We start from the raw sequence: 24,037 nt of genomic DNA, 5'->3' as shown, positions 1-24,037 counted from the left end.
GAAATCAGGGTGCTAAATCACGATTGTTTCGCCACTGACTAAAAACACGAGACTATAAATTCAGCTTCAAATGACTTTCTAATCCTTAAGGTTCACACACCTTTACTGCCTTCCAAACAGTATTGGATCATTCAACCTAATAAATAAATGGCCAAGCATAATACTCCTGTTTTTCCTCTTTAACCACACAAACCTGGTGATGTCTAGTAATGACATAAACCATATTTACACAGAAATATGGATGTGGGGAAACTTCTTTCAATGTAGAAATATTAAGGAACTCTCATCTTTGAAGATGGCAAACTGTCAACTAAGGCTGTACTGTCAGTCTATTAGAAAATTCATTTAAACACACTAAATTTAGGAACAGTTAAGAAAGCCAAAACCCAAATTTTAAAAATTGATTTGTGTCAGCAATGAAAAGTGAATATTTTCTTCTATCAAGCAGGTCAGTCCATGAGTTTTGGACTTATTGTATGTATTTATTAAATTAAGCCACAGACATTTTTTTCACAAATTACATAAAAGTAATTTCCATGTCATGTATATTTTATTGTTCATTCTGGTCAATTCCTGGGCTAGTGCAAATCTGTTTCAGAGCCCACACAGAAATGTGGCTATATTTATTTCAGTAATAAGCTGCCATATGTAAAGCTTTAAGCCACTAAACATATATAATTATGTTTGTGCACTTCTGGTTAAATCTCCCAGCTATATGAAAACTACAGTATGGCTCAACAGGAAGCATAATCCTACGGGCCTCTCTAAACACAGTGGTAACTACAATCAACTCTGTTAATACCTGTGGGATTTAAACGTGACAACTGAGCATCAGTGGGGTTCTCAAAACATCCAAGGCTGTGATGTGTTTGTGTGCATGTGTTTGGGTACCTGAGCTTCCACAGAGGAAGCTGAGCCGTATGTCCTAAGCAGAAAACATGGCTGCAAGTCTCTGTGCCAGCTGGCTCATGTCTGCTAGTGAAGTGAAGTGTGACAATAAATACACTCCTTAGTAACAGCAAAGGTAGCCAAAGAAAATAGAGGTACTAAACCTACTGATGTGTTCAGTTTCAGCAGGTTTCATTCCTGTTAAATGTGACTCACATTTATTGCTTGACTTTTGTGTGTATTATGTGGCTTCTTCAACACTATCCAAATATTAATCAATATTAAGCATAAAAACAGCAATGGTTCTACACGACATGTTAAAAGTCATTGTCACAAATCTGAGTTTTGGTGTCTTGATTGTTGTTGATGTACAACTCTACTACTCTAAACCAGGTGTAAGATAAGATAAGATAACTTTATTAATCAAGAGGGGGGAAACTACATTGCCAAGTGATCTTCCGACATCTCCTACATGTTCTTTCCTTGGAAGGCTCTCAGGTTGAAAGCAGTGTCCATGAACCTCTTTAGCTCATTGAAATGAGTGGACTTGTTCCCCGTCGCAGGTGCAGCTGCAGGGTCCCGTCCCACATACCTGAAAACAAACAATGAAGGCTTGTCACCAATAAACAATACTCAAATCCTTCACCTTGCTCTAGAAATAGATTGACAGGAACCCCTTACCAAATGGATTTCCTGTTGGCCACCACTGTAAGGAAACGTGGTCTCACATAATCATAGTAGCCCATATTCTTGTGCTCCTCCTGACACCAGACTAGCTCAGCGTTGGTGTATTTCTCTGCCTCTTCTCTGACCAGGTCAAACGGGAATGGAGAGATCTATTGGGGAGGGATATGAGTAATGATAAAACTGCACTGCTCCCATTTAAAAAGAAACAGTGCATGTTTAGACAGAAGACATTAAATAAAAACCTGTTCTAGTCTGATGATGGCAACATCTTTCTCCAAGTTTTGCTGTTTCCTCTCTTTAGCCAGTTCATAGTAAACTTTTCCAGTGCAGAAGATGACCCTCTTCACTAGACCTGGGTTTTGACTCGCAGGGCCCTCATCAGCTATCAGCCTCTTGAATTTAGTACCTACAGATATTGTATGTACTATATTACCAAAAGCCAGTACTCATTTAACAGTTATGTCAAAATTAACAGGAAATAAAGTGAAGCTGCACCTTTGGTGAAGTCATCAAAACTTGACCTTGCTTCTGGGTGCCTCAGTAGAGATTTTGGAGTGAAAATAATGAGCTGTTTGACAATAATAAAAAAAGAAAATGTTTTTGTCAGTGACAAACAACAGATTGATCCTGTCAGCCGTATCTTCATTGTGTGTGCTAAAAAACTCAAGATATAAAACTTTTTTTTAATATCTTTTCATGCCAATTTGTTGGCAACATATAGCAATACCAGTCAGTACTAAGAAAACAAAACATTTCTTTAACAATCAAATAAATAAAGCACTTTGTGTTCAGTCAACCAGGCCATAAATTTCTGTGATTTTCATGAAAATAATAATAAAGAAAAATGTTAAAAAAAATAAATAAAAACACATTATTCCCTCTTGGCACCATCACTAATTTGCTCAAGAGTAATTTTCTCATGCTTGGCAAAGCATTGCATTTATGTGCAACAAGGGATCAGTTAAGAGTTTAGAAAAACTGCGAGAGACTGAAATAGAGCTGTGCATAAAAGAAGAAAACCCCAAATGTGTCACACTTGAAAACTTTCTATTCAAACTAGTTATACTTGAGAGCTTTGAAGTGCCAATTAAGAATATAAACACCACATTTTTTAACATGTGTCTGAAAACAGATTCTTTTTGAATCATGGTTGTAATATAGTATTTAATCTGAACCTGTATAACACTGTCTTTCATAATAAAGCAGTTGGTAAAACTTAATGTTAGTTTTTTACACATTTCAGACCCTTCCAAGATAATAAGGGAAAACAAACACTAACACAGCAAAAATACACGTTTTTATGGCTTTGAAAATGCCACTTGAGCCGGGTTGCTTATTAAAATATACCCCTAACAAGCTTTGATGTGTCATTTATGCAAACTTTTAAACATGAAAACAATCATTACACGAGCACACTCAAACAAATACATGGATACAGCGTACTGAGGTAACCATGATGTTACACTTTACCGGTTTTCTGAACGGCAGCTGAATCTGTCGTCTGAGCACATGACAGTAGTTAGCAGGCGTGGAGCAGTTGACCACAATCCAGTTACAGTCGTACAGCTGCTGGACTTCAAAATCTCCAGTGAACTCCTTCATAAGATTTAGAAATGTTAACTTTGCATACAGACATTTAAACTATCTAAGCTTGTGCTGGCTGCAGCCATGTTTTCTCCTTCATGATGTAACACATAAGTTGATGCATCAGTGAACTGTATCTTGCGCTTGCACACACACAGGACTGAGAATGATAATCCCCTAACATGCACCCACTAACAGTCTGATCAATGGTCCACTTGATGGCTTGATGTGGTGAGCTCCTGCTGAGGCAACCCACAGTGGTTTCCTTCCCCAAATGTTCCCACATAACAACTGACCCTTGGGGAAGATGAGTTAAGGCTGATCACTTACTGTAATGAAGAGGCTTTTCAGCTCGATATAAATAGGCAATTATCATTGAAGCTATCACTTAAGTGGTCACGACATCAGTGTAGTCAATATACCAGGACATTCACTGCTGTACACCAGGGAGTATACTCTGTTACAGCTCAGAATGTTTTTGACATAAATCAGCACAGGAAAATCTCAGTAATCATTTGAGCCATAAAGTAAATTGTACATAAAGACATACAGGAAAGTGATCTGGATCATCTTTGCTCATTTGGAGGAAGCGTTCAGGCCGAGCTGATGAATGCTCTGGACCCTGTGAACAGAAAAAGACATGATGACAAAATCAAAGAAATTATTTTATCCAACTTTCTCCAAGTTAATCTCTAAATACTTCTGACAGATCTAATTTGTTAAAAGCCTGGCTGAGTATTCAATTCTCACCATTCCCTCCATTCCATGGGGCAGCAGTAGGACGATGCCATTGTTGCGAACCCACTTCGCCTGGCCTGAGCTGATAAATTGGTCAATGATACACTGGGCTGTGTTGTGAAAGTCTCCAAATTGAGCCTCCCATAGAATCAGAGCATTTGGACTGGCCATGGCAAAGCCAAGCTCAAAACCTGAAATTGCAGGCATCATTGTACAGAGCAGCAAAAATGGCTACTGTACAACATCATGGTGTGCAGTCTTACCTAGAACTCCGTACTCTGATAAAGAGCTGTTGCACACAGTGTAAGGAGCCTGGTTTGCCCATAGGTGGTTCATGGGAACACAGGTGCGTTTATCTACCTCTTGATCATGAAGAACGTGGTGACGGTGACTGTAAATTATTGGGGAGGAAAACACTGTGAGGACTGTGAATAAAATAAAGAAACAAAACTGTCGCCATGTCACTCCCTTTGTAAGTTTTCAGAAAAGTTATGAGTGAAACCTCCAGAAGACAGGTTCGCCAGGGTTGGAGGGTCATTTCCATGATGTTTTCAAGATATCCGTGCATGCTACACTGGTGCTTCAAACACATTTTATGTAAAAGGTCTAAATACATGTTTAAAAAGGATATTTCTGTCTTATAATTTTGAAACCTTTAGTTTTTAATGGAAAACTGTGTGTACACTTAATATTGAAATAAATAAATGAATAAAAATCTAGTTAATATAAAGTCTGGAAAACTTTACGCCTGTCTGGGGGAAAAAAACAAAAAAAAAAACAACGATTAACCAAAGAGATAAATAATTGTTTCCATTACTGATTAACAGGGAGTTTGTAACACCCAAAATTAAATGGAAAAATAGAATAAAGCCAAATAAACTGCCATTTAAAAAAACTAAAGGCTGTTCATTTTCATTTTTTTTATTTTTTTTTTTTTTTTTTGATAAAAACACTTGAAAAGTTTAACCCATTTCTGTCTATTGACTTAATGGCTGGAGATTTTACCACCAGTGTTTACAGAACAAAGTGCAGGATGATACAACCACAAAATACTGTCAGCAGTTAAAGCTGTGTTATCTGTGGTGATGGAAAGTTTTTTAAAGCAAAAAAGGGGTTCTTTACCCATCATGCATCTGCACACACTCCAGTCCATTCCCACCCATAGAGGCACTACTAAAAATGTACTCTCCTCTCTCATGATCTTCAGTCAGTTGGAGGGTTCAACAAGACTTGATGGGAGCAAAGAGCCAAGCAGTAACAAGCTCTGCCAGTCCGCTCGCTCCCAGGACAGAATCAGGCTTCAAAACCAACCCGATCAGACAATCACTTAAAGCCCTTTAATATCACTTCAATGACATCTACACACATATATTCAAACACACACACGCACACACACACATTGCTGCAGATTATGTAACAGTCAGGCAGAAAAATAGCAGGAAATAACCTAAATTATTAACTTGAAACTGACAAATTATGCCTATGAAGACATAATATGAGCCATTTGAAAAATATTATCTATGATTGTGGAGTAATGAGAGCACATAATGTTTCATCCTGCATCAAAATATGCAGGATTCCCACTTTCTCTCAGGAAATCCTTTCATGAAAGAAGAAACTCTAAAGCATCCAGCATTTTTAAAGTAACACCTAATTAAGCTTTTGCAATAAACTCACACACTTTCTAAAGACAATTACCCCCAAACTGTGTGTCTGCCTCTTCTTTATTTTTTATGTATATACACAACACACGTGCATAAAATAGCACACACACACACACACAAATACAAACACACTTCCTCTGCCTGGGGGCCCCATTAGTCAGGAAAAGGGGTGGACGGTGCAGCACATGCACCCTATCCAAATACAACGACTGAATCCATTAGTCCATGCTGTTGCGTACATCACACAAACGCAAGCAGGCCCACTCAACTGTAACATGCCAATATGCTCAGCTCCTGAGAACTATGAAGGGGAGCAGAGTGATGGGGGATGAAAGAAGTATAGGTAGAAGGAAGAAAAAAAAAACTCTATTCAAGAAAGTAAGAAGGGTAAAGTGCAAGTGAAATGTGAAGAGAAAGGAAGTAAACAAAGAGGATTTGACAAAACAACAGGTGATACAGAGATCCTGTCATTTTTTTTTGTTTGTTTGTTTCTTTTTTAGCAAGGTAAATCACCCTGCAGAATGGAAAAACTGAAGTGGAGAGGTACATGTCATGAGTAAATGTGAGGCAAGAGGAAAAGCCCTGTAGCCTCTGGTTAGTTAGTGTGATGTATGTCGCTGTAAGCTGGGGGGTTGGTTGTTGTCAGGAAAGATGGGCTGCTAGAGAAATGATAGGGGACAGATGAGACAGGCACAGTGAAAGGGGGGCTGGTTATGTTCATGTGTCACTCGTTCCCTCCATACCATGACAACACCATGTGGGCTTTGCAGCTCCCTAGAGACTGTGCCAATGTCTTCTGTCTGTCAGACTCACTACGCCATTCTCCACACACCCTTTGTTACTTAATTCAATATGTTTAAGAGACTGTTGTTTGCCCCTTAGTTCTGGTTGGATATACAACCACTGAAATTAACAACAACTTGATTTTAAATGAAGACATATTGGACGCTATCATCTTAAGATTTGTTATTGGGCTGGGTGACATATTTTCATTTTAGTAGTATTAGGGAAATTCATTATTAGAGAAACATATATAATATAGCAAGCTGACAGATGTTATGGAGTGCCTGTGGCTCAAGTGTAAGATGGTAAATGGACTTATGCTTTTATAGCCCTTTTCCAAACAGCTTGACCACCCAAAGCACTTTACACTACCTGTCACATTCACACACACACATATTTAAGATTGGGGAATTTGAATATTTTAACTAAGAGTGACAAAAACCTCCAAAAGAGGGTTAAGTGTCTTGCTCAAGGACACTTCAACATGTAAGGGAAAGCCTGAAATCGATCCACCAAACTTCTGGTTGGAAGACGACTACTCTTCCCCCTGAGCTGCAGCCACCCATAAGAGTGAAAAGTCCACCCATTGGGACGTTTGCTGTACAATTCCTGACTTGTCCGATCCACATATCCATGTCTCATCATGTAGGGTCTTAGACCTTATATTGCACCCAATATAATGAGGAGGGGTGTGGGCACCGACCTGCCCTGATTTAGGCAGTTCCTGTAGTAGCGCCCTCTGCAGCCATGCGTGGGCTGACTCTTGGTGTGGCGTCCCCAAGATATCGTTTCCTCACAGCAGCGTCAAGCTGGACTTTTATAACCACATTGAGTAAGAAACCGAAATTGGTGGTTAGACTTCATGTTTGCAAAGAATAGGAAGAGAGGGGAGATAGTGTGTGTGTGTGTGTTTGTGTGTGTGTGTGTGTGTGTGTGTGTGTGTGTGTGTGTGTTTGTTTGTGTGTTTGCGTGTGTGTGTGGGTGTGTGTGGGTGTGTGTGTGTGTGTGTGTGCGTGTGTGATTGGGTGTGAAAGAGATTAAGATCAGGTGTGTGGAGGCTTTTCTTTATTGTATTGTAATATGTATAAATTGTTTTTTTATATTTTTTTTATTATGTAAAGCAGTTTGTTTTGCTCATTGCCTGAAAAGCACCTTATAAATAAAGTGTGATTTGATTTTTATTATTACCTCTCTCTGTCAATCTGTGTGTCATGCTAAAAAGATGGTCCTAACCTGCTACTGCAGGTTTCTTTGGCAGGTGTTTATATGTCTATCTGACTGTCTTTCAGTTTTTGTAGTCAACATAATATTGCAGATGCAGGTGGCAAGTCTGGTATGATCTCATTGCAAGATGATCTCCAGTCATCATTCACAGAGCAGAGGCAGAAGTGATGACAGGCTGAGCAATAAGATTAACAACTTCCACATAATTTAAAAGCAATATTAATCTAAGAGACCATCTTCTGACCAGATGAATGCAATGCCAGTGAGTCAACAAATAGTATCCATATCTTGATCTCCAGTACACACTTAAAAAGGTTTTGTGACTGCACCTTGCTCGGTTTTTGGTACCATTATGCCAAACACAAATACTTGCCAAAGTACTGCTAAAGTTGGTGTCACCAGAACCACAACCTGTACCTGACACTCCCAAACCTACCTTGAGCATAATCTAAACTACCCCTAAAAAAAATCCTCAAACGGGTTTATCTTTTGATACATGTAAATCCAAGGCTCACTATTGCACTTTGATTAGGAGTGTCCTGTAGCATCCTTAAATTTTGGTCACTGTAAATGGAAATAATGTTGGGATCCATTGTAGCAATATTTGGACTGAGTCCAATTTTCAGCCTAGTGATTTGTTTTTGTTTCTTGTTGTCTCTTTTAATTGTTTCTTAGTCTTTGTATCATTTTTATTCTTGATATACTGGGCTTCTTGGAAAGATTATGTGGATGAATTGCATGGTGAAGTGCCATTTTTAAACACATGAGCGGAAACATTTGTATCATCCCCTACCTGTGATTCGGGGGTGGGTGGGTGGGTTGGGATGGAAATTTTTCATTTGTTTTGTTTTAATACAAATAGATGAACAAAATAAAATAAAAAAGACAAACATGCAAACATGAAGTAAACATTTAAATCAAACATTAATGCAAATAACATCTTTAGAAAAGATTTTGATGCTTTTGATGTGACACCAAGTTCACAAAGACTCACCTAAAGGTTCCTCTTTCAACATCTTGCCCACTGAGTCGGACATGTATGCCATCTTTGAGAAGGGAGCCAAAGGCCACGTACTCTCCTAGAGCCCAGTCCATCTGACGATTCTTCACCAGGTCAGCTCGACCTCGTAGGATGCGAGACACACCTGGGGAACACATACAGGCATAGGGAAAGTAATTTAAAGCACATTAGGCTGACATACTGCACTGCCAATGACATTAAACCTTTCTAGCAGTCTTAGATGCTGTATGAGCCAACCCAGCTGACTAAAGCCATGCTTCTAGAACAGGTTTTTACAGATCAAAAGAACTGCATTGAAAAATGTCCAAAAATTAAACAAATGTGGAGATTTTTAGCATGATATAACAATATCAATGCCTGCTACCATCACTAATAGGATGACTGACAGCTCTGACTCATTGCTCTGCTCTCTGGCACAACACCTCACCAGGGTGGATCTTAAAATCTTCCAGTGGTATCGAGCTGGCCATTTGGCCAATGTGCTGCAGAATGTCTTCATCCAGTCCTGTCGGCGGGCAACTCATGCTTTTTGGCTCTCCCTCTGCTGTGAAGAAATCTACAGAGATTAACAGAAAAAGCAGACAATTACATTTTGTTCTTTTGTTTACTTAAAGTATAATGAGGTATATTTTTGTAGGAATGGGACAATGAACCTGGCCAAGGGGAGTCAAGCCAGTGTCGAATGTGTAGGATCTTTTCATCTTTGGAACTGGTGTATGCCTCCTCACATATCTTGTCATATTTGGCAACTTCTTCCTGTAAACACATTTTGCAATAGAGTCCATAAAGAATACCAAAATATAATAAATGCTTCAGCAGAGAAAGAGCCTAAAAAGATAAGAGAAATACATTTTAGAGGAGAAAAGTCTCCAGTAGCAGTTATGGTTCTGCCTTTTTTTACATTATAAATGACGCTTTTATACGAGTCCAAGCAGCAGGGCACACAACAGAAAAAAATGTCCATCAAAAGCCAGAGAGTGGCTCTGCAGTTTTTTTCTGCCATGTGGCATTAAAAAAAACACTTAGAATGGATGTTATGTTCAAAGTTTTTGTTTTGGATGATGAACCTCAGCAATTCCATTGAATGGTGAAAAAATCTGAGGCATATTTCAACTTCATCACACAATATATACTTTCTATGAGAGATTGTGAGACTAAGTGATTGAGGAGAGGCAGTAAATTGAAACTCAAACACAGCAGTGCTGGCACAACATATTTGCTTGAAGGCAGGAGGGAATATCCAAGAATGATTTAATGCAAGTAACCCCATAGATGGCAATATACCACATAAAGCAGCATACAGTAGCAGAATGCAATATACAGTATATTCAACAAGAGAAAATTGTATTAGATCACAAACCTCAAATTCCTGCAGTGTCACCACTCCCTCTGCAATCAGTTTGTCAGAGTACTTTTTCAGTACATGCTCCTGCCGACGGATCTGTTTATACATCAGGGGCTGGGTGAACATAGGCTCATCCATTTCATTATGGCCAAAACGTCGGTAACAAACCTGTAAAAATGCACAGCGTAAAAAGAGCAGATACTCACCGAAGTATGCAGCTGTAAATTAGTTAATATATGTCAGAAAGGGACTGACCAGGTCGATGACGACATCTTTGTTGAAGGTGGTCCTCCACTCTGCAGCCACCCGACAAACATACATTACAGCTTCTGGATCATCAGCATTCACATGGAAGATGGGTGCGTTGACAACCCGAGCCACATCGGTGGGGTAAGGAGAAGAGCGGGCCACTCGAGGATCTGAAGTAAAGCCAATCTGAGGGACAACAATCAAAAACATGTCATGTAGAACTTTGATTCACATTTTTATTTTATTTTTTTTTTATCTTAAAAGCACTTTGTATTGCCTTTGGTATGGAAAAGGTTTTATAAATAAAGTTTTGATTTGATTTGGTTACTAAACTAAAATATGCTCAAAATATGTTTAAATATCTCTTCATGTGTAGAACAAAAAGGTAGCCTTATTCTGGTATTTTCTATTATAGTATGCTTAGACTTTACACAGTAGAAGAATGGGGAAAAAAACACTATAGGATTACTACTCTGCAGTACCTGGTTGTTAACCACCACATGGATTGTACCATGTGTGGTATACGACGGAAGCTCACTGAGATGGAAGGTCTCATACACAACCCCTTGTCCAGCAAAAGCAGCATCACCATGCATTAAGATGGACATCACCTTGAAAATGACATGATATACTCAGTAGGTTGAAATATCTTGAGTTCATGTTTTGAAGAAGACTTTCACATTCTAAACTCTTGACAAGTATTTGGTTAAGGTTATTAAAAATATTACTAAAATACATAATTAAACACATATAACTGCCAAAGACCTTGTTGTTATCTTCCACATTATGATGGTGACTTTTTCTATTACTGCTACATTTCCAGCTCAGGTAACCCAGCACATTATAAAAGTGATGATTTGGGGGTACTCCGCATCCAAACTAATACAGTGGGCTCCTGAAGTCTCAGTAGATGACATTACGAGTAACAACCAGATGTTTTCAAAACATGTAACTATACAATAAAGGTTACCTTCTTTCCCTGAGCATCTCCTCTGTAGAACTGTTCAGCTTTGGTCTTCCCCTGAACCACTGGATCCACTGCCTCCAGGTGGGAAGGATTTGCCATGAGCGACAAAGTGATGTTCTTGTCTGTTTTACGGTTGATCCGCTCATGGTACATCCCAAGGTGGTATTTAACGTCACCTGAACCCTACACATGTAAAAATTGTGAGTTTATAAAGCACCGCCTGTAGGTTTTCCTAAAACCCACAAAAATGTTCTGACCTCATCAGCAGCCTCTAATTTAGGGTCAAACTGACAGAAGATCTGGTCAAGGTCCTTACGGATCACATTGGCCAAGACATTTAGTCGACCCCTGGGAGAAAAGATCACAAAGTCTACATCCAATAGAGAAAGAAAGGAAGATGTTGACAGACATCTGAGAGAGATAGAGAAAAAAATCAGAGGCACATTACCTATGAGGCATCCCCATGATTACACTGTCGATGCTAGCAGCGCTCGATGTGTCAATGATGGTTTTAAGAGCAGGGATGAGAACTTCACAGCCTTCCAGACCAAAACGTTTCTCTGAAGACCACTTTCTGGCCAAGAAATCCTCAAATCTAGAAATAACAACGGCTCAAAGTTTTGCCACAAACAGGTAGCTTAATAATAAAAAAATATTTGATAATATGGTTAATTTCTTTGTTTTAACAATACTGTGATGGATTAGATAACATAAGTTTGGCTAATTTAATCCATTGTCAATGGTTGTGATTAAATATGGATGGTAAAATAAGATAGGCCAGGAATACAGTAAGAACTATAATAGTAAACATATCACTTCCAGGAAGCTTCAGTGACACAGATCATTTATCAAAGATGAAAATGAACTCACATGAAAAAGAGAGTGCTAATTTCTAAATGCATTTGTGCAAGAGTTTTGTTTATAATAAGCCAGTCTCTGGGAGCTATAACTAAAAGTGAGGTATTTCACTGTCAGCAAAGGGTAAGTCAGTAGATGTTTACTCATGCTGACCGTGTGGATCTGATCAGGCGGGCTAGCAGAGTCCTCTTCTCATCATTAGTGAATTGCATGATCCCAGGAGTCTCAAACTTCTGACGAATCCACTGACACTGATTCACATTGTTAATGAACATAAACTCAACCCCGATGTGACCGCAGTAAGATGTCTGAGAAAGAGACAATTAAATAAATACGTTTCACCAGAATGGGATACATGCATAGAAACAAACACAAATGGAATACCTCTAGTCTCCGTATAATTTCTCTAAGCTGAAGAGTAATTTCTTGTCCTCCGATGAAGGTGGTGGGGGGCAGCTGGAAGCTTCTATCCAAGTCAGACTCATCAAGGCCATAGAAACCTGCAACAACATCATGTCAACACAGGCTCATCCAGGAAAATCACTAATTATCATTAAAGTTATTTTTCATATATCGTCCAATTTGTCTGTTTGCAATTTCATTTGTTTTTTTTTTTTCCTTTTTGTTTTGTAACTACAGAGGGAAAAAATTCATATCAAAGTCATTTATAGTGAGGCACGCATTAACGTAATTTAAAACATTTTAAATAGCAAAGCAATGAAATTTTTTTTTTTCTTTGTTTGTCTTGCTGTTTTTAAGGCAATGTTACCCAATGGCATGAAAATTCCCCTTCAGTCCAAAATCAATTTATAACAAAATCCAGATCAATTTTTAGATTATTAGTAAGCTGAAACAACTTCAACAGATTATTTGGCTCCTGTGTGTTGCAGGGTGGGGCCTTCCAATGATCAGGGTTGTTCCAGCTCATTCTGTGAATCCGATTTACACCCAGGAAGTTATACCTACGCAGGTCAATCCTCTGGGTTCTTTGTCATGTTCTTTAGTCAGCAGCACATTTTGAGATATTGGTAGGAATCAGGAGGCTGCATCCACCAGTGATGCTGTAACCATGGTGAGGGAACGGATGTCAAGGTTGGTGGCTGGGGTCAATATGAATACTAAGCCAAGCATCGTGAAGAAATGATCAATGTTTTCTCATCAGTGAGTTTAATGGTGTTTGACTGATATATATTTGGGTTTTGGACTGTTAGCCCAGCAAAACTAGCAAATTCTGAAGATATCCCCTGGCCTCTGGTGAACTTCTATGACAACTTATCAGAGCCTAGAGACTAAATGATTAACTGATCTATCAAAACATAATAAGCAAAAGATTAACTGATAACGGGGATTAAAGATCATTAGCAGCTCAAAAATGTCTCCAAACTCTGAGGCACTGGGTGCAAGTAAATTAACTTCTAAAATTCAAAAGCTTAAAATAAGTTGATGTGTTTGATGACACTGAGCAATGATGAAAGAAAGCCTGAGGAAAGAAAATAAAAACTGTTCCAACGTAAATTCACATGCAGGTAGGTTTGTGCTTTAACAAAAGCCCACCTGAGAGAGCTGGTGAAGCTCAAAATCATAGACAACATAAGAGGAGACAAGTGAAAATCATATTAGGAACAGGAGAAGGCAAATAGGGCCAGGAATAGACCTCATGTACTATCAGTTGACCAAATAAGGAACCGCTGGGGCTGTCATTAGCTTTCATTAGGAAGCTATAATCCTGGTGACAATACATAATGCAATGCTATGTCCTGAAACACACTGATCCACTGATATACAGCAGCCAACAGAAGCAATGCCTCCCTCTCTCCTCTGCACTTCGCTATTACTGTAGACTTCGATCGCTTTCTGTGGCCTATCCTGCATCCTCCAACCCTCAGCCCGCTAAATGAAATGGAGAATGGACAAGAGCTGGGGCTGAGATTATGACAGCATTAGCCTGACCAACCCGTATATACACTTGGTGAGCTTTTGATGGGATGCTTTACAATGAAATACCACTCTCCACTGGAAGTCTTGAAGAGTTACGCCAATTCAAAAATGTGTGTATAACATGTATAGCAGTACATGCATCGACTGCCAAAAATGCTTGAGTAATGAATAAGTTATAAGTTAATTCAAATAAATTAGATTATATTACTATAATAATATTAGGAAGCTTTTGAAATAATCCTCCCACCAGAACTAATAATCCCCCAGACAGAAACCTTAAGAGAAAGATTGAAGACATGAATTTATTATTATTTTAATTATTACTCTATTGACGCAACATGATAGAAGCTGTTCTCTTTTTACAAGTAAAATTTTTGTTAGCTGTGATGTACAGTATGTTGTGCCTCGGATGACTGAAAGAAAAAATCTCACCCAATTTATCAATAGTGGTGATGAGGTCAGAGGGAACAAAGGAGTCCAGATCAGCTTCAAGGATTCCCAGTGGGTCTAACTGGGCAACATGGTGACCACGAATCTATACACGAAACAGATATGAAGGAAGAGACAAAAAAAAAGCAGCTTGGCTTTAACCAGGAAACTGAGTCTGAACATAAAAATGTGCTGTGTGTTGTATTAACAGGTCAACCTACATGAAAAAAAGACACCCTTATGTGAGCTTTCATGTTGATGTACACACACACACACACACATATATTTAATCCAGGGCTGCAACAAGCTGGGAATAAAACAAAGACGCCTTTGCCAAAATACGGAATTTAATAAATCCCTCAGATAGTTCCTCGAATTAATTTTGGGTCGAGGGGGAATGTTACCACCTGCTTGGTTTAAGCAGTCTCTTTGATATTTCCATTTTCAGAAAGCAGTCTGGGTAAGTGGGTAGAACTAATCTTGCAATTTGCATAACCTCTTGCAGTGACAAACAAATTGTATATTCCTTTTTATACAAGGACACACATTATAAACAGCTTTCATGCCAGTTGCATCTGTTTTGGCAGGTGAATTTTAGGGGATAAATTTTACATGCAGATACAAATAGTAACCTGTGGCTCGAGAAGGATGATACCTTAATTCTGCCCACAGACACAGCTTTAAGATTTAAATGGCTCTTTTCATTAATAAATACAAGTCCATTAAACACCTGACTGGTGTGTATGTGTGTGTTCTTCACAGATGAGTTGGGTGATGGTGGGATACCTGGTAGGCTCTAATGAGAGAGTGCACAGCAGGTGGTCCTCCACCACTTTCTGGGTCATGTCCGGTGTGTGGGACAGCATACGGCCCTGCAGCAGAGCGGAAGGCCGTGTTTTGCCTGCCTCACCAGATGGACTGGATGCCTGGATGTTTTTGGAAAAATCCATCCCCAAGACTAGAATGCAGAGGAAGGATGAAAAAGGCATCATAAACATGTATCCCTGCTGCTTCCTGAGAGCTAGATAGGGACATGCTGGCCAGGAATCCAGGACACTGCAGTTAGGAGCATATTTGTACTTGCTCCAGGCAACTTAACTATTAATAACTTAATTTCAAAAAACACAATATAATTCATGAAGTTCCCTCTAGTCAGTGATGCTGAACTGTATTTTAAAACCAACACTGGGAGCTAATTGTAACTTAAACACAAATTCAACAGAAAGAAACTAAATATTATTTTCCACAGTTACCTCATGGACGCTTTTATGGTCCTCCAGCCAGGCAATAGTACATCCCTCAATATAGCTGGAGTTACTGGCCACTGCTTGGAGAATGGGCTCTGTCTTGGAGGAGCAGCCCCTCCTGGGATCAGCCCTGTGCCTGCCCAGGCCCCCTCCACGCTGCAACTGGCTCCGTCCAACACACCCACCCCTTAAAACACCCACTAACGCCCGAAAGTGGCTCATGGCTGGAAATAACGAGAGGTTTGAAGAGGGAGTCAACATCCATACATCCTGATCACATTTCATTCAGTTTGTTTTACAAAATGCCCTCTTTAAGAAAAAGACAGAATGGCTTAAACTGCGCGCTCACACACATTACATAGAAAATGACCACAACCGTATATTTTTGACGGGATTTGCACTGATCTTAGCAGTCTCTATTTAACCTTGCAGCTTTGCATCAATAACGGTCTGTGCATCTGTTTCAGCACAAAGTCTGTGCAGTTTTAATTGCGCGTAAACCTGGAACAGTCCCAGCCTGGCTCATAACACTGCTGTATCATCCTATAACCGCTGCTGCAACTTCCTCACCTTTTTCTGCAGGATGTTTTAGGCTCCCTCAAATTACTGCGCCGACATCAGTGCCAAAACACATCTTTTTGTCATTATACAACCCTCGCTTTTCATCTGGACCTGTAATCCCACAACGTCAACATAAACCCACATAATCTCCCCTTGTCTCTGACATTGCAGAAGAGCGTTACAATGGCGAGAGAGCAGTCTTTTACGTCACTATGGATTTACTTCTGAAAACTACATTTACCTTAGACTGCACCGCTCTTCTGCTTTACTGTCATGGCCGAGAGGTGTAAACGGGACAGGTGGGAAGGGAGGCGATAGTTTCAACTGAAGCCCCGGCTTGACACGCCACCCTGTGGGTCAGGTGGTACCGCCTCTGTGCAGGGACAAGCTCGCTGCATTCAATGGTGCAGATGGTGCCAGGGTCACAGCAAAACAAGCTTAACTAAAGCTAAATTCTGTGGTGACTTATGTTAAGAATTGACGTTTAAATGAATGAACTGGATTCACCTTCTTGTTGCTACAGATGTGGCTAAATGAGACACCCCCCCTCCCTTTCTTTCCCTTTCTTTTTATTACAATAACACTTATGCTCCTATTAGTGTGCCTATGCACACGGGTCGTTTTTCCATTGAAGACACATCACATGTCTTTGCCCTTCAGTGTTAATTCTATTAGCCAATTAAACTTTTATGAGAGGCTGAACATGAGTCATTTGAGCAAGTGATTTCAGATTGATGGGCCTCTACCTTGAGTGGGTTAAACAATAAGATAATTGGCCCTCCCTCTCCCCATCCCTCCAGCCTCTTTCCTTCCCCTTTTCTAACCCTACTCTCCTCCTCCTCATCTAGATTTTCATCATTCATACTTGCAGACACAGAGGGAACAGTATTATTAATCAAGACAAACATCACAGAGAGGGGGAAGAAACTGAGTGGGCACAAGTCACAGAGCAGTGTATCACAGCCTCATTATACATTTTAATCCTACACTAGAATTAAGTGTAGTAACATGCATTTTTTTAACTCTAATCTAAGAAATAATAAGGCTCAATGTTCCCTGGAGTCTTTTATTTGCATTTACCACTGCTCTCCAGCTAACCTGGAGAATACAGGATAATGTAATTATGTACTGAAATGCCACTTTGTTGTGGCGACTTTGAAGCCTGACAAAGACTGAGTGAAGATCAGCTGCTCTGTGGTGTTTTATTAATAATGTTGAATGACAAAAGGAAAGGTGCCGCTGGCTACTGTAACACAGGGCATGATGTTTAATTATATCAGTATATGGGAAAAATTTGAACAAGCTGTTTGAGACATTTCTTGTATACTGTGAAATTAGAACATGTGAATAAGGGCAAAACCTCATTGCCTATTTCTGGAGATATAGACAAGAAAAAGCTTAAAAACTAGTTTCAATAGACCTGACATGCTGCTGGATTATGGTTATTTGTTTGTAGGATAAACCTGAAACATTTATTGAATGAAAAGTGTCCAAATAAATCTCTAATCTAGCTGGTTAATCTAAAACTTCACATCCAGGTAAACAGACCTCAACTGGTAGGTCTGCCAAACCACATTTGACTTTGTACATGAGTCTTTAGCTTGTCTGGTATGCAGGGCTCAGCACAGAGAGCAGGAGAAGCAGATAATGTGTAATCCACTTACCACTGCCAAGCCTACTCGCCATTTATGGAAGTCCACGTCACAAGGTTATTTAGAAACCTTAATTCATCTAATAAAGCATGTTTGAAGCTGGAATTAAATTTTTCTAAAAGCCCTAGGTACATGTGTAATCGGAAAAAATCAATCACGTCTCAAAATGATTAAATAATTCATGATTAAGAAAAAAGGAAGTGATAAATTAGTAGCAGAAAGATATTGTCCCACACGTTAAACAGAAACGTTAACTTAAGAAGGCAACAGACAGAACAGAAAATCAGATTTTTACTCATGATCTACACTAAGATGTAGAAAAATCAAACATTAATTTAATACTCCACATTTTTTTTCTGGTTCGTGTCACAGTGTTTCAGTGAATAGGAGGTTATACAACCAAAAAATATTATTTGACTTGAATGTCCTGATCATTTGGTTTTCATTAGTAAACCTTATTGATATGAGCAGAGATTTTAATATTTAATACAGGGTATGCTTTAATTAAGAAATTATAATAAAAATAGTACAACCTAAAACCCGAAAGTACAGTACTATGCAATACAATTACAGTCTTCTAGTTTGGAATCCAACATTCAATAATACTCCCACAATCAGAAAACACAGTAATTAATACAACCGCTACATCTTTAAAGTAAATACTGAGTAAAAACCTTAAGAAAAATAATGATTTTTCGTGCAATTATTTATCTGCTCCCCAGTTTATTTGTATATACAATATCAATACTGTGCTTAGCACTGATAATATCTGAAAATGATGTTACTCAGAATTTAATTAATGTTCTAAAATGACTGAATTTCCTGTGTTCTCCATCTGAGACGATTCTCAGAGAATTGATTGTTTGGACTCATTAAAATACCCCTTAAGGAAAACGTGTGTGTTGAACCTTAACATCATAGAAGATATAAAAGAGCAGCATATATTGTCAGAATATTTGATAAATAAATGTAACCCATGCATAGACTACAGTATGGCATCTCATTATCTCTCTGCATTCAGGGAGCTCACCACAGCCCAGGTAATGGTAAACAGAAGATAACAGAAAAAAAAACACAAATGCAGTGTAAGACAAGGCAATCAGAATATCAGCATGTCTTGGATTATCAATAGTGAAAAATGCTCACAAACGTGCATATGATGAATATTTGGCAATATTTGTAATTAGTGTATAAAAAAGAAAAAGAATTCTACATCACATTTAGACTAAAGAAAGGCCTCTAACAGCAACCAGGATTTACTATTGCTATAAGTCTCGTACTACGAGGCTCCTATTTTACCACCAGAGATAAAGGCAAAACTGTGTTTAGGTAGTTTGTGTGTTGGGAATCACAAACTTAAAGGGAGTGTGTGAGTTGAGATAATTGATTGTAAGACTGAGAGCACACTGAAGTTTGTGAACCTGGAGTCTCCCTTATAGAGAAAAAAACAATGGAAAGGGGAGTGGGTTAAATCACAGTCCTCCCCTCTTAATTAGGGTCTGATGTCTCAGGTGGCATCCCAGAATTGTTAGCAGGATCTGAGGTTTTGGGGGTTGAAGTAGAAGAAATCTTTTTGAAGATGAAACTGTAAAGAGTGACGTCGGGTCGAGCTGTGTGGCAGTTCTTGCAGACCTCGTTGAAGTAGTGGTTCAGAAGGACGTACAGCTGCCCTGGGATGGGAAAAAGAGGGATGTCAGGAGGAGGAGACAGTGGTGCAGCGGTCAAGGGAAGATATATGTAGGGAGAAAAGAGCATTGGAGAGAAAAAGACAAAAAGTACAAACAGGTTATGAGTCAAAGAATAAAAGAGAGACTATAACCACATTGGAAAAAACAGAAAAAGAAAAATGAATGACTGTTTGAACTCATTTATAAATCGCATACACACACATGCCTAGAGCATTTTCTTTCTTTTTTTTCCCTTCTGTAGCTCCACTTTAGGAAATGGATGGCTAGAGGGGAATTTCTCTGAAAGACTTCAATAAATGTCAGCAGAAGAAAAATGAAAAGAGGGGGAGGGGAGAGGCGAGGCTGGGGTCAGTTCAGGCAGTAATCCACTCTGCGGCTCAGGCTGAACGGATGGACTGAGGAGCAAGTGACGGTCCATAAGGTGGAATAACTTGCACTCTGTTATTTATATACATGCTGACTGTGTAGTGACGCCAACAAGGAAAACCTGTGTGTGTTGTAAAAGCCTTAAGAACCAAACATTTCTGTCCTTATAGACTTATATAGCAGCATGTAGATTATCTAAGATTAAGTTGGTCAGAATTAATCACATATTAACCAGTCTTTTTGGGATCATGTTACATAGTCAGAAACGCAAAAGTGGAGCTCTTTCAGACTGAAGTGCATTAGTTCTTCTTAACATCCTTACAGTAAAACAGGCAGATGTTTTATCACCCTGTGGAGCTGCTCTGCTGACTCTGGTACTGGCAGAATTCAATGTAGAACATAGCAAATGTGTTACACAGTGTCAGAAAACTGGATGATGGTCTTGGGCCTTTTAGCAGGACAACAAGCCAAAGTACACATTTAACAACACAGAAGAGAAGCAAGGAGGAAAATATCAAAACTTGACAATCAATAAAATTAATTATCTTTAGAGCGTTTCTAATCTTGTATTACATAAATTTTTCTTTCACATCTAAAAAGGCTGTACAAACACAGCAACGGACAAACTACCAGCAGCATGAAAAGGTTTAATGATGAAATGATTAACAAAGACTCTGCAACCATATTACTAACAGAAAGAATAGTTTGAGGTTTTGGACTTTCAACATGAACGGCTATTGTGTCATTCACATTCAATTACACAAAACTGATTAATTTGCTGTTATCGCTGAAGATATTCTGAATAGGCTAAAAATAAATGAATAAATATAAAATGCATTAGCTGTGTGAAAAGACCAACTCCTGCTTTCAAAATATTACAAATATCTGTTTTGGGTCTTACCAATGGTTGCTTGTCTCTTGGTGAGGAAAGAGTGCATGTCATGAACATCTCTCATAAGCTGAGCATCTCCAAATGTGAAGTACGCCACGTCTCTCCCAGCTTCTGCTGCTGCCATTAACTGAATCAATGCTGAAAAACAAAATTGGACAGTGCTTAAGGGATATTCAGCCAACAATTCAAGGTTGTATTAACATGACTGGCTTCAGAATAAAAGCATAAAGGTGTAATTGACTACTAAAAAGCAAAGCGAACTAAGTAATTTGTCACCAAACCAAATAAGGCATGGCCTCTAGCAGAAAAGCACGAGTGACGGGAGCGGATTGTATCACAATGGCAAATAACAGACCATTGTGACAACAGCCCCATCAATAATACTCAGTCTTTGAGCTGTTGCAAATGAGGTCTTAAGGATTTTAAATATTTACGAGAATGGTTATAGATTTCTGATTAATGAACACACCAAACAAATCATTCCCAGAAGGTCTGTAATTTCTACGAGAATACAACAGTTTTGTGAAACTACCTCGTTCCATGTCAGCTCCGCAACTTTAATGTAAAATACAGTTATTACCTTCTAAAAATACATGCTATGCTAATTTCAGGGCTTACAGGCAAGGCCCCCTGAAGCTAATATCATCCTCAGGGAGTCCAGTCGATCTATTCAAAGCATACTGCATAGAAACTTTGGTTTTAAATCAAACTACATAAACTTACTAACGTTACTCAAGTGTTTGAACTGTTAATTAAACATACACAAGTCATAAGGGTTTTTTTTCTTTTTCTCCCCAACATGTGAATCATGTTAACACCTTGTCATGTCAATGACTCGAGAAACAACAGGCCAAAATATGTAGTCTGCCGTACTCAAGGAGACAGTAAGCGGTCCCTACTTATGAAGAGTGATGTTGTGTTAGCCCACAGAGAAATACATCAGACAGGATTTATAGTGTCTCAGTCCTGTAATCAATCATTGTTTTAATGGAAAACATAAATGTGTGCTAGCTGATCAATAAAAGATGGCAAGGAATGGGAGAGTGACACCCTGGGGGAGCTACTAATTAACTAAAAAGATCGGGGATGCAACACATTCTCTGTGCATGACTGAGGGACTCATTCAGTAAGCAGCAGGAGCTTTAATGACTCAGACAAACAATGCAGATGAACAGCTGATCCAGTCTGGGCTACAGACATTTACCTGCAGCTTAAGTATCCAGTAAATTTGTTTTATCTCTTTCCCTCCTTTTTTTTCTTCTAACACTTTTTTGGGCTCTAGGTGCCTTTAGAAAGGGAAAAAACTACAATAATGTTGAAAGATACATCCAGAACAAAACCACACTATTTGGTATTTCTGTGGAAAGCTGAACAGTGTAAACATACTCAACTACGGCTGCTGGTTTTGTGGAGACAGAGGAAACACAGTAGTAAGACCGTTCACTAATGGAGAACACATGAAAGAATCATTCATTAAAATATTGGAGCATCTATTCTAGGACTTAAAAAACCATCATGAAATTTGTCTCTCTCCACAAACACCATCCACGCAAGGACCATTAAAATGACCACAAACATTACAGCTCAGCAAAATGATTTGGCAACAGCAGACTTGATGATTGGTGATATTCGAGTGATGTAGATTATGTTGAGCAGACAGCGCTGTTGTGTAGATGTGGTAACTCTGTACAGGTTTGGCATTTTTCTGTTGCCAGGACATACAAACCATCCAAATTTTAACAGTTTTGTTTACTGTTAAGTTACTTTTAAGAGTCAAAAAGGTAATGTGGCTCTAAACTGTTCATTTGGTGGGGCAGGTGTAAAACATAGTTCTTTTATTAATGAACATCACAGACCCCAAACAGCTTATTTGACATACAAATGCTTTATAATTTGGCCAATGCTACCTTTAAGCCGTGTGTCTCCTCCAAACGCTCCACAGCCCCAGTTGCCTGTTGCTACTGCAGAGAGGTGCTTGGTTTTAGCATTATTCCGATGAAATCCCGCAGTATGCCTGAGACAAATGCACAGGGAGTACAAGAAATCAAGCAAAAAACACAACAGTGAGGGTCTCAAGTTGAATGATGAGATAACAAAAAACTTCATATGAGGTTTTCTTAAGCGCTCAGTTGCAAAATAATCTGAATAGACAACAATTAATGCTGTGTACAATGTCCACATAAACTACAGGTAGTTTTCCATGGCTCAGTGTAACTGTATCAGATCACTGAGCTTTACCAAATTAAAGTATCTTTAGAAATGGTGACAAGTTCACCCCCACCAGCGTTTTATCAAAACAGTTAAATATTTGTCATGTCAAGAATGATGATATCTATAAACTAGTGATAATAACTTCTGAAAACAGGAATCGTAATTCAGAGGCTTTTAGCCTCCTTTAATCAAGTGTTTGTCTGAGAATTGCACTTCCACACAAGACATATATTTTCCCTTCACCTTGTTGAGCTCTCTGGTTATCTTCTCAGGAAGAAACTGCTCTAGGAAGTTCCTGTACTTAAGAGCATCGATGGCAACGATCTCTGTACACCTTCTCTGCCAGTCATCCCTGGGGGGGAAAAAGGTGACACAGGTGATTTCTTCCATTTTCTTTTTACACTAGTTGTAAGTGATCCTAAAAAAAGAAAAACTGTACCTGGGCGTCTCATCGGTGTAGCTCTCCTTCCATTTGTAACTATCAGCATAACCGGCATATTTGCTGTACTGTTCTGTCCCTGTAAGACAAGAAAAGCAAAGCCGAGGAGAAAATGAAGTTATTCAGCACTCAGCAGTCAGAGCACACAGCAGGCCTAAATCTGTTTCACTGCCTTATTTCCTAAATCAGATTTAGTGCTTTCCATGCTCCCCATGTGAGTACTGAGTATCAGCCTGTATTGGATTGTCATAAATAAACCCCACTGATTAAATAACTAATCGGCTTCATGGTTTGAAATGAAAAGCTTCCAGTCACACTGGGAAGAAATAGTTTAAACAGAATAACAAAACCTTAGCAAAATATTTCTGAAACACAAAAAAACATCACTGTTAACAAATGAGTAACTTCATTTATGAACACCTCCTGGTATGAGACTACAGCTGTAAAACATTCCCAACAAACACAACTCTGCTCAGAAAATGATGCAGGCATTAGAGAGAAGGAGTTAAACATGTTAACACAGAAGTTTGAGCAGTACAGTATGTACTGAGAGACTGAAACATGCCACAAACAAGGTGGGGGATGTCTACCATTCTGTTCATAACA

General features: G+C 38.9%; 2 protein-coding genes across 2 annotated transcripts in view; both read right to left on the bottom strand.

Moving 5' to 3' along the window:
* Positions 1-504: 504 nt before the first annotated feature.
* On the bottom strand, positions 505-16,474 carry ogdhl (oxoglutarate dehydrogenase L). Its single transcript, XM_042010724.1, is given in 26 exon segments — positions 505-1,290; positions 1,330-1,480; positions 1,570-1,724; positions 1,818-1,981; positions 2,071-2,143; positions 3,046-3,171; positions 3,710-3,781; positions 3,910-4,088; positions 4,161-4,288; positions 8,563-8,713; positions 9,017-9,145; positions 9,243-9,345; positions 9,950-10,102; positions 10,190-10,369; positions 10,666-10,794; positions 11,154-11,333; positions 11,408-11,498; positions 11,599-11,745; positions 12,162-12,316; positions 12,393-12,508; positions 14,379-14,481; positions 15,162-15,193; positions 15,196-15,313; positions 15,316-15,333; positions 15,629-15,846; positions 16,425-16,474. Coding segments are annotated over 24 exon segments (3,042 nt in total). The 5' UTR covers positions 15,845-15,846; positions 16,425-16,474; the 3' UTR covers positions 505-1,290; positions 1,330-1,356.
* Positions 16,475-17,427: 953 nt separating this feature from the next.
* Positions 17,428-24,037, bottom strand: part of parga (poly (ADP-ribose) glycohydrolase a) — a 34,352-nt gene continuing 27,742 nt past the window's right edge. Inside the window, 6 exon segments of the mRNA XM_042009801.1 lie at positions 17,428-19,505; positions 20,791-20,919; positions 22,689-22,785; positions 22,787-22,795; positions 23,236-23,344; positions 23,432-23,510. Coding sequence (XP_041865735.1) covers positions 19,324-19,505; positions 20,791-20,919; positions 22,689-22,785; positions 22,787-22,795; positions 23,236-23,344; positions 23,432-23,510 — 605 coding nt within the window. The 3' untranslated portion in view covers positions 17,428-19,323.

Source organism: Melanotaenia boesemani, chromosome 16, assembly GCF_017639745.1.
Source record: "Melanotaenia boesemani isolate fMelBoe1 chromosome 16, fMelBoe1.pri, whole genome shotgun sequence".
NCBI classification, from domain to species: domain Eukaryota; kingdom Metazoa; phylum Chordata; class Actinopteri; order Atheriniformes; family Melanotaeniidae; genus Melanotaenia; species Melanotaenia boesemani.
This window is presented reverse-complemented; position numbering and strand designations above follow the sequence as displayed.